This window comes from Pseudocercospora fijiensis (assembly GCF_000340215.1).
Source record: "Pseudocercospora fijiensis CIRAD86 unplaced genomic scaffold MYCFIscaffold_8, whole genome shotgun sequence".
NCBI classification, from domain to species: domain Eukaryota; kingdom Fungi; phylum Ascomycota; class Dothideomycetes; order Mycosphaerellales; family Mycosphaerellaceae; genus Pseudocercospora; species Pseudocercospora fijiensis.
The window spans coordinates 1,006,399-1,021,633 of NW_006921539.1; the positions used below are offsets into that span (position 1 = coordinate 1,006,399).

At 44.3% G+C, this 15,235-nt stretch overlaps 2 protein-coding genes across 2 annotated transcripts; both read right to left on the reverse strand.

The window, feature by feature from the left end:
* Positions 1 to 12,033: 12,033 nt before the first annotated feature.
* On the reverse strand, positions 12,034 to 12,730 carry MYCFIDRAFT_204737 (uncharacterized protein). Its single transcript, XM_007931801.1, has one exon. The coding sequence runs from the start codon at positions 12,481 to 12,483 to the stop codon at positions 12,148 to 12,150; it is 336 nt and encodes a 111-aa protein (XP_007929992.1). The 5' UTR covers positions 12,484 to 12,730; the 3' UTR covers positions 12,034 to 12,147.
* Positions 12,731 to 12,778: 48 nt separating this feature from the next.
* MYCFIDRAFT_156538 (uncharacterized protein) lies at positions 12,779 to 14,161 on the reverse strand (the record flags this gene model as incomplete). The annotated part of the gene is made up of 4 exons (XM_007931802.1): positions 14,054 to 14,161; positions 13,835 to 13,994; positions 13,006 to 13,495; positions 12,779 to 12,954 (listed from the first exon to the last, which is right to left on the reverse strand). The coding sequence occupies exons 2-4, from the start codon at positions 13,964 to 13,966 to the stop codon at positions 12,779 to 12,781; spliced, it is 798 nt and encodes a 265-aa protein (XP_007929993.1). The 5' UTR covers positions 13,967 to 13,994; positions 14,054 to 14,161.
* Positions 14,162 to 15,235: the final 1,074 nt, after the last annotated feature.

Consider the following 15,235-nt stretch of genomic DNA (forward strand, 5'->3'; position numbering starts at 1 on the left):
AAAGGACTACGTAAATACGTATACCGTATGTTAACGTGTTAAGGCACTAAAGCATTAGCCTTTTAGCGAGTTGTCCTTATTGCTAATCCCTTACAAGCTATTTGTAGAGCTTATAATAGACTTTATTATAGGTCTTCCCTCTACTAAACGAAGAGGAAGCAAAGATATCTTTAACGCTATTCTAGTCGTTATAGACCGGTTTACTAAGGGCGCTCGATATATCCCGGCGCGGAAAGATTAGACTGCTATTAATATAGTAGAAGCGCTATAGAACAACATCTTCTATACCTATTAGGGGACCCCTAAGGGGATAGTCTCCGACCGGGGCTCGATATTTATATCTTACTATTAGAGTAAGATTTGCCTATAGCTAAGACTTAAGCATCGCCTATCTATAGCATTCTATCTATAAACAGATAGTTAGACTGAAAGGCAGAATGCTACCCTATAGCAGTACCTACGTAGCTATATTAATAAGAATCCTAATAACTAGGTTAATCTCCTATAACTAGCCGAATTCGTATATAACAATAGTGTCTACTTATCTACTAAGGTATCGCCTTATTTCGCTATAATAGGAAGCAACCCTACGCTGCTATAAGACCCCCTATCGCTCGAGGCCGAGCGTAAGGAAAGGGAAGCGGGTTAACCTAAGACACTAGCGGCTATTAAGAGGGTTTAAAAGATGCGAGAAATTCACGCTAAGATAGCTAACAAACTAGTAAAGGCCTAGGCCTATTAGAAGGCCTACTATAACAAATACTACCTTCTAATAACCTTTAAGCAAGGCGACCTAGTTATGCTTAGCACGAAGAACCTCCGTATCCGCAAACACCCCTCGCCTAATAGCAAAACAAGGCCTAAACTCGCACTAAGGTACATTAGCCCTTTCCGTATCCGAGAACCTAGGGGCACCTAGGCCTATTAGTTATAGCTTCTACCTTATTATACTATCTATAACACCTTCTATATATCCCTCCTTAAGCCGTACTACCTACGCGAAGGGGATGAAGCACCTACTAAATCCGAGGATATACTAGCTAATAGTAAAGAACTATAGTCTATAGAACGTATCCTAAAGTACCGGACTAGACAAGGCAAGAAGGAGTACCTATTAAGGTAGCAAGGCTATTCGCCTAAATGGGACTCGTAGGAAGCTAAAGGTTCTTTTAAAGATATAACTAAGTTGTTAGATAAGTATTAGACTAGTATAAAGAACAAGAAGAAGGCTAAGGGCCTATAATGTCGCCTAGGAATAATGCTACCCCCGGGGTGCTATTAGCTAACTAATTAGAGGCCGGCAAACTAGAACAATAAGACTATACTACTATAGTAAACGCGCGCCGAGTATTAATAAGCGCGCTATAACGCGTTAACTATCTACTGCTCTTTTAGGAAACTACCTCTCTACTAACGCGCCCTATAAGGCCCTTCTCCTAGTATTTAGGTCCCCCTCTTATTCCCTTATTCTGTCGAGGCCTTAAGGCCTAGGCAATCGGCGAGGACGGCGCGGCCGGCGCGGCTATATTAGTAACGGTATTACGGAGTATATTATTAGTCGAAGAAGGAAATCGAAAGCAAGGTAAAGTTAGCGCTAAGACGACTAGCGCCGCTATTATTAACATTACTTGCTATTGTCGCTACGCCTACAGATACAACCTTACCTATACTACGAGCCTAAGGCACCTTAATTAAACTTTGATTAAAACTTTAATTAAAACTTTAAGCCGCTTAAAAGATTAAGCGACTAATAGACTAGCTAACTAAGGGCAAAACTATAGAGCTAAGCTAGCCGAGGTCGATCTTGCGGATAATAGGTTACTCCTCGATCTATCTAACCCTTTAAGCGAGGCGAACCTCTACTACTGTTAGGGCTAAAGAGGCTATACGTAATTGGCATATGACTAGGCTAAGTGAAGCTAGGGTCTCAGTGCCTTAGGCAGGGCTTAGCGCTTAGCGTTAGGCTAACTCTCCTGCCTTCCTCCCTCTTCTCCTAGATCTCTATCGAATACTATACTAATTCACTACTACCCTATCTACCTGCTAATATAACCCTTCTTATATAGTATTCGATCCACCCTTTAAGGGCAGCAGCTAGATAGTCCTTATTTCAAGCTTTTAGCAGTGTAGCTACGAACAAGACTAATCTAACTATATTACGCCCGAAGAACGGGACCTACACGTACTATTCTATCGAAACAACCGTACTAATTATCAAGCAAGGCCTTCTATACGGCCTATTATACTAAGTTAATCGCACTAGACTAATATCTACTAATTCCGCTACATCCGCATCTTAGGGGCTAACAATATATTATTAGTGTTACCCCCTATTACAATAGCCGGCTTATTACGAAACAACAACTATGCCGCCGCTAGCAGCGCTAGCAACGACAATGCTAGTAGTATAGTGCCTGCTAAAGTGCCTACTAAAGTGCCTACTAGAGCACCTACTAAAGTGCCTCCTACTAAAGAGCCTACTACTAGGCCTACCGAAGAACCTGTAATTCTAGGTAACGACCTAGAGTTGCCTATTAACGACATTCTTAGCAATATTATTAACCGTCGATATAGCTAACTAGCCTTTAGCCCTCAACTATTAGGGAGACTTTAAGAAGCCACTTAAAATAGGCTTACTGCCCTACGTTAAGAACAATAGCTAAAGGATAATCTCCTCGAGCTCCGTCGCCTTTAGGAAGCTCTAACAGCAAAACTAGCAGTAGGACCTTCTTTACTACCTATCTAAAAGAAGGATGCTAAACTTAAGGACTGTACCGTGTTTAATAGCTCTAGTCGGAAGCAGTATAACGACTACATTCGTAACTGTGAACTTAACTAGCGCAATACACTAAGAGCGCTACTAGACGACTATTCCTTAGTCGTACACGCTATACAGTACATTAATAGCGACCTAAAGCGCATATAGGATAACCATTTCGACTCCCTCGACGACTAGACCGCTGTTTAGTAGTAGACCTATAAAACTATTATGCTAGATACCCTTAGAAACCCTATACTAAGGTAATAATATGCTTAGGACCTATATCTTCGAGCTAAATAGAAGACTAATCAATCGGCTCGCTTATTCGAGGCCTATTTAAAAACCCTTGAAGACGACCTTCCGCCTAAGACTAATTCTATATAGATCTCCGAGATACGCCTAAAACTTAGATAGGAACTTATCCTCGAATTGGACCGTCGCCGTGTGTTCGAATAAGCTAATCTAATACGCATTTAATTTATAGTCGAAGTAGAAACAGCCGAACGGGCTGTTTAGCTCTAATAACGACTAGAATTAAGGATCCGACTAGCTAGTACTAACCGTAGCAGCTGTAGTAGCCGCGGCGGAGGAAACTAAGGTTCCTACTAAGACAACAATGCTAATAATAGGAACAGTAGCGACCGTAGAAGAGGCCGTAGCCGGCGGCTATATAGAGGAGGCCGCGATAGGGGCCGTAGAAGGGGCTCGTATCCCTATAATACTAACCGCTCGACTAATAATAGTAGTAATAACAGCTATAGCAACAATCTCCCGACCGGATTAAAGTGCTTTAATTGTAATAGTACTAGCTATCTACTAGGCTAATACGACAAACCTAAGGACTAGGCCCGAATTGACCGTGCTTCCGCTAAGCATAGGAAACACCTTTTAGCCGCTAATGCTACTCTAGTCGGCTCTTTTAATTAGTCGAAAAAAGAGTAAGCGCCGCACTAACTGTTAGCCTTATACGGCGTAAGACTATCGATATTGTACTAGCTATAACACGCTCCTACCTTGTATAGGACACGAAGGGCACTACCTATCAAACTAAGGTTATACTAGATCTAGGAAATTCAGTTAGTGCCCTTATTAGCTATCGCCTAGCTAAGCAATTAGACCTTCGACAACTGCCGAAGACTAACCTACTAACCCTTACTTAGTTTAATAACGCTCGGCACTTAACCTATAGGGCCTACTATGTTCCTATAGCTCTAAAGGACGACCTCGGAAATAAACGCCTACTAGACTTCACTGCCTACGCAGTAGATATAGACAACCTATATAGGGGAGCTACTATTATTATTAGCAACCCTGTTCTCAAGTACTACGCTATAGCTATAGACCTAGGCCTCTAGAAGTAGCGATTTGGAATCGCTAAGAAAGAGGACATTAAACACATTGATATTAGCGAGTGCCCTAACGATATTAGGGTCCTATTTATTGGCAACCTAATACCTGCCTTAGCTAACCCGACTGCCGATCTGCTCGGTAGTAATAACGATAAACTAGTGCCCCCTAATAGTATAGATCCTAAACAACTTAAGCGTATACTAGAACCTATTCGGGAGACCTATATTAATATGTTCAAACACTATCTAGCATCGACATTGCCTATATTCAAAGAGACGGATTATAAGATTAATATTATAGAGGGCAAGGAGGTTCCTTTTAGCCCCCTCTACAACCTTAGTAAGCGAGAGCTTGCTATATTGCGTAAGTACCTAGAGGAAAACCTAGCTAATAGCCGCATTCGGTATAGTAACAGCCCTGCTAGTGCACTAATCCTGTTTATTCTAAAGAAGGATAGTAGCCTACGGTTATGCGTTAATTACCGTAGACTTAATACTGTTACTATTAAAGACCGCTGTCTACTTCCGCTTATTAATGAGACCCTCGATCGCCTTTCTAGTACCTACTACTACACTATATTAGACATTAAGGACGCCTATTACCGCATTCGTATCCGTAAGGGCGATAAATGGAAGATAGCCTTTCGCACTCGCTATAGCTATTTCGAGTACTTAGTTATACTATTTAGGCTAGCTAATACCCCTGCTACATTCTAGTCCTATATCAATCGGGCCCTTTCGGGCCTATTAGACTATCTCTATGTAGTTTACCTAGATAACATCCTGGTTTATATATATTTACCTAATATTATAGAACACTAGGCCGCAGTGCGTAAGGTCCTCGACCGCCTACGAGCCTATAGACTATACTATAAACCTTCTAAATGCACCTTTGCTACTAAAGAGGTATTATTCCTTAGCTTCCTCGTATTAACCGAGGGTATTAAGGCTGATCCTAATCGGATCAAAACAATTACTAAATAGCCTGTTCCTACGTCTATTAAGGAGCTTTAGTCGTTCCTCGGCTTCGCTAATTTCTACCGCCGCTTTATTAAGGGCTATTTACGGTATGTAATGCCCCTAACTAAGCTTACTAAAACCAAGGCTAACCCGTCTAGAGAATTCAAATAGACTAACAAGACACAAGCCGCTTTTAACGGTCTAAAGAAGCGATTTACTAAAGTCCCCTTGCTACACTATTTTGTACTAAGCAAGCAGATCCGTATTGAAACTAACGCTTTATAGTTCGCTATATCGGCTATTATGTTATAGTAATTAGATAAGGACTACTACTAGCACCTAATTGCCTTCTTTTCACGAAAGATAATCGATATAGAGCGTCGCTACGAGACCTACGAGTAAGAGCTCCTAGCTATTATCGAGGCCTTTAAGCATTAGAGGCACTATCTCGATAGTACATAGTATACTATTTAGGTCTATACAGACTATAACAACCTCCGTAGCATTACTAAGGTTACTAGGGTTATAGGTCGATAGGCTAGATAGGCCGTCTACCTCGCCGGGTTTAATTTTAATATATTATATCGGCTAGGCGTAAGCAACCCTGCTAATAGCCTATCGAGGCGACCTAATTACGACAGCGAGACCTAATACATCAATTCTTTGTTTCTAACCCTGTAGCATAAGATTGCTATAGCCCGTGTTGTTAATAAGTAAGCGTAGGATAAGCGGACTTCCGGACCCCGCGGCGGTAACAAATACTATAGCGGAGTTGTCGTTCTTCTAGTATACGTTAAGAAGGACGTAGATCGCTCGAGCTATAATAACTCGATTAAAGATATTGCTATCTATAGCGACAGCACTATAGAAGAGGTTGCAGTAGTTCCGGCTACTAGTACTATTAGATATATATAATACGTACCTCGTTCGATAGTACGGGTGCTATTAAATAACCTTGCAAATAGGGATAGTTAATCGTTTATAGATAAGCTATTGCGTGCTTAGTAGAGGGACGCCTTTGCTATCGAGCGCATTAATAAGCTTATAAGTAGGCGGGCGACTCGATCTAGTAAGAGTAACAACAATTAGTCGATCGACGATAAAGGTTACTTAAAGTTCAAGGGTAGGTATTATGTCCCCGCTAAACAATTGATTAGACAAGAGCTTTTAAAGAGATACTATAATAGTAAGCTCGCTAGTTACTATAGTATAGAGAGGTCGTACGAGTTACTATCGCGCATATACTACTAGCTAAATAGTAAGCGGTATATAAAGGAGTATATACAGACCTGTGTAGTATACTAGCGAGTTAAAGTACTAAAGCACTTACTATTTAGCGAGTTGTCTTTACTTCCTATCCCTAGGAAGCCATTTGCTAAGCTTATAATAGACTTTATTATAGGCCTTCCTCCTACTAAACGTAGGGGTAGTAAGGATGTATATAATGCTATCCTTGTTATAGTAGATCGATTTACTAAAGGCGCTCGATACATCCCGGCGCGTAAGGATTAGACTGCTATTAATATAGTAGAGGCGCTGTAGACTGACATCTTCTGTACCTATTAGGGAACCCCTAAGGGGATCGTGTCCGATCGTAGATCGACACTAATATCTTACTATTAGAGCGAGATTTGCTTACAACTAAGACTAAAGCATCGGCTGTTAATAGCCTTCTATCTATAGACTAACGGTCAAACAGAGAGGTAGAATGCTACCCTATAGTAGTACCTGCGCAGTTATATTAACGAGAACCCTAACGACTAGGTCAACCTCCTACAACTAGCTAAATTCGTATACAATAACAGTGTCCACTTATCTACTAAGGTGTTACTATACATGGCTATAATAGGCTAGAACGCTGCTATGCTATAAGACCTACTATCGCTCGAGGCCGAGCGTAAGGAAAGGGAAGCGCGTTAAGTACCCGAAATACTAGCGGCTATTAAGAGGGTTTAGAAGATGCGAGAAATCTATACTAAGATAGCCGAGAAGTTGACAAAGGCTTAAGAGTACTAAAAGACCTACTACGATAAGCACTATACGCTAATAACCTTCAAATAAGGCGACATAGTTATGCTAAGCACTAAGAACCTCCGTATCCGCAAGCACCTATTACCTAATAGCAAAACAAGGCCTAAGCTCGCACTAAGATACATTAGCCTATTCCGCATTCGAGAGGCTAAGGGTATATAGGCCTATTAGTTGTAGCTTCTACCTTATTACACTATCTACGACACCTTCTATATATCCCTCCTTAAGCCGTACTACCTACGCGAAGGGGATGAAGCCCCTACTAAACACGAAGATATACTAGCGGATAGTAAAGAGCTATAGTCTATAGAACGTATCCTGTAGCACCGGACTAGAAAAGGCAAGAAGGAGTACCTATTAAGATAGTAAGGCTATTCACCTGAATAGGACTTATAGGAAGCTGAAGGTTCCTTTAAAGACATAACCGAGTTGTTAGATAAGTATTAGATTAGTGTAAAGAATAAGAAGAAGGCTAAGGGCCTATAATGTCGCCTAGGAACAATGCTATCCCCGGGGTGCTATTAGCTAACTAATTAGAGGCAAGCAATTGTTAGTAACAAAGGATAATAAGACTACACTAGGCGCGCTACGACGCGTTAACTAATTGCCTGCTCTTTTAAGGACTCTACCTCTTTACTAACGTGCCCTATAGGTCCCCCTTTTGTTCCTTTATTCTATCGAGGCCTTAAGGCCTAGGCGATCTGCGAGGACGGTGCGCGCGTAAATAGCGATAGTAATAATAACGACGGCGCGGCCGGCGCGGCTATATTAGTAATAGTGTTGCGGAGTGTGTTGCTATTTGAGAAAGGAAGGACATAGCTATATTAGTAACGGTGTTATCGAGTTGTTATTAGTTAAAGAAGGAAGTTAGAAGAAGGTAAAGTTAGCGCTAAGACGACTAGCGCCGCTATTATTAACATTACTTACTATTTGTTACTACGCCTATAGACACAACCTTACCTACACTACGAGCCTAAGGCACCTTAATCAAACTTTGATCAAAACTTTAAGGCTAAGTCAAAACTTTGAGCCGCCTAAAAGATTGAGCGACTAATAGACTAACTAACTAAGGGCAAAACTATAGAGCTAAGCTAGCCGGGGTCGATCTTACGGACAATAGGTTACTCCTCGATCTTTCTAACCCTTTAAGCGAGGCGAACCTTAACTACTGCACTTATAATAGCCTTTACCTATAGAAACTAGACGAGCTGTGTTTTTTAAAAGTAAAGAATAGCCCTCGTAATAACAAGAACAATAACCCTCGGAAGCGGACAAACCCTCGGAAGCGGACATTGCTAGGTCTTTTAAGAGTAGACGCAAAGAACTCGATACGATATCACTTAGAACGGGGGCAGTACTATAATACCCCGTATACCTACCTATTGCAGTAGGGAAGGTGCGCTCGTGTTGTAATTAGTCGATAGTCCTTAATTCTCGTAGTTATATATTACTTTATTGTATATAAGGATAGCGTAGTTAGAGTTGGACATTGTGTTGTAGTAGAGGTAAGGTTTAATATAGTTATATAATCGGTGATTGTGTGTTCAATTTAGCGCGGCTAAGCAGCTTATTAGACTTGCTAAGTTAGCGGCAATAGAGGTCGTAGAACATAGACAGGCTACGAGGGCGCGGCCTTTAGAAGGGAAGCGTATATTAGGGCTAAAGAGGCTACACGTAATTGGCATGTAACTAGGCTAAGTAAAGCTAGGGTCTTAGTGCCTTAGGCAGGGCTTAGCGCTTGGCGTTAGGCTAACTCTCCTGCCTTCCTCCCTCTCCTCCTAGATCTCTATCGAATACTATACTAATTTACTACTACCCTATCTACCTGCTAATATAACCCTTCTCACAACTACTATACCTATAATAGCCTTTACTTATAGAAACTAGACGAGCTGTGTTTTTTAAAAAGACAAGATAAGATTAACACTTAAAGGCTACTAAACCTAGCTAATTAGGGCTAGCGAAACTACGAACAATAAGAACAATAACCCTCGGAAGCGAACAAACCCTCGGAAGCGGACATTACTAGGTCTTTTAAGAGTAGACGCAAAGAACTCGGTACGATATCACTTAGAGCGGAGGCAGGGCTATAATACCTCGTACGTCTACCTATTATAGCAGGGAAGACGCGCTCGTATTATAATTAGTCGAAGGCCCTCAATTCTTGTAGACACATATTACTTTACAGTTTATTGTATATAGGGATAGCGCAGTTAGAAGTTAGACATTGTATTAGAAGGTAAGGTTTGATATAGTTACATAATTAGGTAGTTAAGTGTTTAATTTAGCGCGGGCTAAGCAGCTTATTAGACTTACTAAGTTAGCGGCAATAGAGGTCGTAGAATATAGATAGGCTACGAGGGCGCGGCCTTTAGAAGGGAAGCGTATATTAGAGCTAAAGAGGTTATACGTAATTGGCATATAATTAGGCCGAGTGAAGCTAGGGTCTTAGTGCCTTAGGTAGGGCTTAGCGCTTAGCGTTAGGCTAACTCTTCTGCCTTCCTCCCTCTCCTCCTAGATCCTTATCGAATACTACCTATACCTACTACTACCCTATCTACCTGCTAACATACCCTTCTTATATTAGATCGAATAGGTCTATACCTGCTGCTATATATTCCTATAGCTCTGCTTTACTATAAGTACCCCTAATTAATTCTATATAGGATAGATCGACCTCTATACCCTTAGTAATTGCTAGAGGGCCTTCCTATACCGGATTTGCTTACTTAGAGCCCTGTTCTTAGTAGCTAGCTATATTCTTTAAGAGCGACAGAATAGTGTTATTCTAAGCCTTTAGCGTACTAACATTACTCTTTAGCCGCTTTAGCTTATACTAACTATTCTCGTCTACTTCGCCGCTATTTAACGACCGTACTAATGCCGCTATACTAGCTTCTATCGTCGGAGGTTCTTTAGCTAACTCTCGCTTTGTCTTGCGCTTCTTAGAGGCCTTAGTACTACCGACTAGCCGTAGCGTTGCTAAAGAATAAGAGGCCGGCGTTATTAAGGAACGAGAAGCCGCTAGAGTCTATAAATTATAGACCGCCTCTTTATTAAAGTCTGCCTCCGGATAGACTGTTTCTAGTAGATTAGTCTTATTCCGCTCTACTTCCTCGTCTATCTTATTTTCTTCTTTATTAATATAAGTATTAGACTTACTACTACTACTAGACTCGGGGTCTAGTAAGGGCGCTTTCTTCTTCCCCTTGCCCTTCTAGCTCTTAGTAAGGTTTAGTCTTACTCGCTAAGCATTAATAGCCTTATCTTCCTTCTTCTTAGTAGCATTCGCTTTATCTTTAGCTAACTATTGCTTCTTAGCAATCGCCGCCTTTATTTTACTAAGCCGATTAGTATATTCGTTATTAAATTTAGTGCTAGAGTCTATATAGGTGCTACCTTGCTTAGGGTCGCGCTATTAGTTATAAACCTTTAGTATTGCCTTAAATACCTTCTTTAAGCTTCCGTAAGTAAATCTAGTCTCTCTTGCAAATGCTAGGCTAATAGTATCCTATATTTTAGGCTAACTAAGCATTATTATATGCTTAAATACTACTTTGCTAAGTACGACCTTCTAATAGTTAGTAAGACTAGTAGAGCCTATAGGCTAACTCGCTCATAGCGCCTCTTTATTAATTATACTAATAGCTACTTAATCGGCTTCTAATTAAGCCTCTAACCTCGCCTTTCTTCGAGCAGATTTACTCGCCTTGCGGTTAAGCGGCTACGGCGTATTTAGTAGAGGCATTTTACCTCGAAGGGCGGTAAGATACTAAGCAATAGGTTAAGGTATTGTCGTCTGTTACTTAGTCGACAAAGCGACTAGTTTACTACGCTTATTATAGATAAGCTAGCTATTAGAAGGTCTATAGAAATAGCTAAAGTTAATATTATTACTAGGCGGCTAAATAGCGCTTAGTAGTTATAGAGTCGGTATAGGGGTTAGAGACTAGGAAATAGCTATAAAGGCGACTAACGAGGGTTTTAAGAAGCTATTCTTATAAGACATTATTACTAGCAACTAATATACTAATCTATTTTATAGTAATAGTCGACGCGATATGTAGGAGGCTAGAAGCCCGAAGTTAGTACCTACGGCTAATTCTACTATACTAAGCTATATTTACTTACTTAGCGATCTAATCCGGTACTAGAGCGGCCGCTCTAGCGCTAGAGCGGTAGCTAAAGGTAACACGTATACGCGCACTGTTTACTTCCTTATTAGGCCGCCCTAGTCTACATTAGGGGCTAGAGCGGCACCTAGAGCGGCATTAAAAGGCGTGGCGAAATCCGTCTAATATATATAGGAGGGGAAGGCTAGGAAAACCCTAGGCTAGGCCAGTTCCAAGACCGGGATGGTTAGATGATACATTATGCGCCACGCTGGGTGACTGGGTCTAAAGAAATGCTTTAAAACGACCTCACTTGGCCATTTGAAAGTGACTGCTTCTTGGGATCTGTCGGTGTGATCCTCTGCTTTGTTCATGGTGTTCTTATTAGCTGCGGTGCCACTCGTGCATGAGCTGCACGACGACGATGACCTGGCTCCGGCGGCTATGCACGCACGATCACGTCTGGAAGCTGCTTCTTCAACTGTTCCAGGTAACGTGACTACCAGTTCATGCGGGTCTAGCACAACGGTAGCGGAGCCGTGACTCCCCCGAAGCGCCAACGATGGCTGGGCACCAAGCAGCAATAGAGTTCCATTACGGACGCGCATGGCCGCGCACCATCGTCAAAAATGCTCTTGTGGGTCAAGTTCGATGCAGTCGAGCGCTTAGAAGGATGTCAGTATGCATCGGCCGCGGCAGCCTTGCATATGGCTATGCCATTGGCAGTCTGCCACGCATGAGACCACGATCCCAGCCACTCGCTATTCGCTACCGCTACCGGTCCTCAGGATATGCACCAGGTGATGAAGTTACTGTAACTGGCGTGTTCATGGATTGAGTTCGTATCTACCCGTCACCATCTCCCGCTTCCTCGGGTCCAGGGCAGACAGATGTGGTCTAGGAAAGCGGCATGACTCTTCGAGAGGCAACAACCTTATGGCAACCTCATCTTTTGTACGAATGTCCACTTCTTCCGAATGTCGCATCGATAATAGCAATATTTGCCCTTTTCACCCCACTCACGGAGGCAGCACAGAAACCAAGCTCTATCCTCCTTCAACATCAACGATGCGGGCCCTATTGAACTTGGCGCATCCATTCCAATGCCCAACTGGCGAGTCTCCCTCCTACGAAGTTCTTGTTGTCTGGACTCGTTCATCCACAACCTCGAGAACGGTCTTGGTCCGACCCAGAGCAGATCGACTCGTAAAAGCCAGCACAATTCATTCGCCCCGTTTGTCAGAGGATGGCGGCGCTCCTTCAATGACATCTGGCCTGAACCACACCGCAAAGGTACTAGTCGAAATGAATCGACAACCTATGGATGTCGACAAGATGTTCTGGAGGCATACTGTCGTATTGCCGCTTGGCGGAGAGTGGTGCGTTCGAGCTAGTCGAAACAGCGTGCATCTCGAGGCAGAACAAGGCCCTAAGTGAGAGCTATGCTTCGGTGCCCCATCTCAATTTGCAGTTACCATCATCTTCGATGAGACGCCCTTCGACCAATACAGACGTGCCTGCAATGCCGATCAGCGACGAGGCCAGCAAATCGTCAGGCCTTGCACTTACACGTTCAAGTATATCTTCAGTTCCGGCTGTGCCAGCTCCTGTTGCGCACCTTCAATGAGTCTGTCGAATTCCGAAGCCTCCATCCGGCCCACTGCTTTGAACAGGTACTCTGATACATCCCTGATCATCTCTTGGCAGACTGGTAGGGCTTGTCGGCCAAGCACAGCTCGATCTGGCGCCGTGGGTCAGCTCTGAACGAGTGCAATTCTCAAAAGTGACATACCTTCGTCCCAGGCGCCCATTGGGCAGGGTATTTGATGGTATTGTATATCCACGAATCTTGCATCAGCCATGAGCTGCCTGAGTCGCGGACCTACTCTAGGATCCTTGCGTGTCGCTTGCAGTACTGCCGAGTACCTGTTCCACCATTCTTGCAGGAAAACAGTTGGACGTCCAGTGGACGATTGGAACATGGAGTGGAATTCGACCATTTGCACCCAGCCATTTGGTTTCAACAACGCATGCAGATCTCTCACGAAGGACGGCCATCGATCGCTGTCAATGCCATCGGCCAGCAAGCGGCTGTTGATGAGGTCGAAGGTTTCTGGTCTCAGACAATCTTCGCTACGGTCCTCTCGAAACGGCGCGTTGAGATTCCACCTCTTCTTCGTAAAGACTTCGATGCCGCGTTCTTCGTCGTCTTCGTCTGCCTGGTCATCATCGTTGTCGACTTCATCGTCACCGACGCCGGTGAAGATGTCGACACCAGTGCACTGGAGAATGTCAGATTGATGCGAAATCGGGCTTGTGTCTCGCGTTCAGCGGGATAGCCTGGACATCTCGCTAATTTGAAGTGACGAATGCACTGCGAAATGGACGGGAGTATCGTGTGTGAAGCGCAGCGTCAGCCAAACACCATGAGCTCAGAGTAAGCACGTCCGCTCCTCACACTCATTGAAGACGGGGCAAGGGATGTTCAGCACGTCACAATACAGCTGCTCAGGTGTGCTTTGGAGCAGCTTCGCCAGACAAAGAGGCCAATGACTGATCTCTGGGGATTGCGTGCAGGGCGAACTGCATTTGACACGTATATGAAAATGAGTGTTACTCACCAGCGCATCGGCCGATAGATTGAGCACAGAGTCTATCCATGCGCCCTTTCCGTAGCCGCAGTCCAGAACTTCCGCATCATTTCTGAGACGCACACGAGACTGGTCCTCCCAGCAGCTGCCGGAGAATGTCATTCACACTGTCGTATTTCTGCTCCTCATCCTGATGATTGCATAGGTCAGCTCAGCGGAAAAGGCGGGCGAGATGCGCAGAATACCCACATCGTCGACCGGCACACAGTGTATTCTCTGCTCCAGGGAGAAGCGGGCGTAATTTCTCCCGTACGCTGCAACGACGGCATTGTTTTGGGGTTGTGGCGTGGTCATGCTACTGGAGCCTTAGCAGAATCCTTAGCGGTGTATAGCAAGCAGGGCGGTACCGGGCGCCAGGTTCAAGGCATCAAATCCTGGTCGTCCGGTGGTGTGGGAAGGACTTACATGAGAACAATGGAGTGATGGGCGGCGGGATTGAAAGTGGTCACCGTTATAGCATTGGAGTGGTGTGCAAGTGTAAGCAGACACTGTGAGAATGTACGTCTTTGGTCGAATTAGCGTGCTATACCAGTAGACGGCGAAGCGACAAGCCAACCATCCTAGACCGGCTCTAATGAAGAAGCGCCAAATGGCTCCGCCCGCCTGACCGCTGGGAGTTGCCCTGGCACTGACAGCTTTGCGTTGACAGGCTCTCTACGTACTAAACACTGTGTGCATAGCGTAGCGTGGGCGCATCAGAGAGGCCGGCGTGTGTATTGTCAAGCCACTTTGATGCATGCATGCACGATGCGGTGCGATGCGATAACTTTACACTTGTGCGCGCGCGGATCGTCTCGTGTCGACGATTTTTCGAACAGCCCAGCCGAGCTTCCATGCACATCTCACGGCTGTCTTTCCATCACCGCAAGTCGTGTTTGTGTTGCGGGCCTGCCTAGTGCCTAGTCCCGTCCCTACTGCCTCTGCCTCTGCCTCTGCCTCTGCCAGCATTATTGAATACATGTACTGTAGCTTCTCTTCTCCACCAGTGCTCGTTGTCTAGCGCTGAATGATCATGCACCACTCGAATGACTCGATGCAGATAACGCCATACATGTGCGGCCTTCACTCTCGGAATGGAATCCTGCACTACGGCTGTACCCTGAGTCCACGAACCAGCCTGCTGGAAAGCATGCCATGTCCATGCCACGTCCATGCTTGGGCAGCCAGCCAGCCCAGCCCGCCCAGCCCGCCCTCCGCTGACAGGCCGTCATGGTGCAGAAGGAATGCCGAAACAACGCACACGACTATCATAACCTGCAGGTGGCGCTTTGAACCTGCCGTCATCTGACTGTGGGACCCCGGCGTGTCAACCCTTTCCATCTCCCTGGGTCCGTACCAGAGCACTGGGCAGTAGCTTGTATGTACGATGCA

Excerpts from the sequence above, each read along its gene's own strand:
- MYCFIDRAFT_204737 (XM_007931801.1), bottom strand. The coding sequence starts at position 12,483 with ATGTCATTGAAGGAGCGCCGCCATCCTCTGACAAACGGGGCGAATGAA.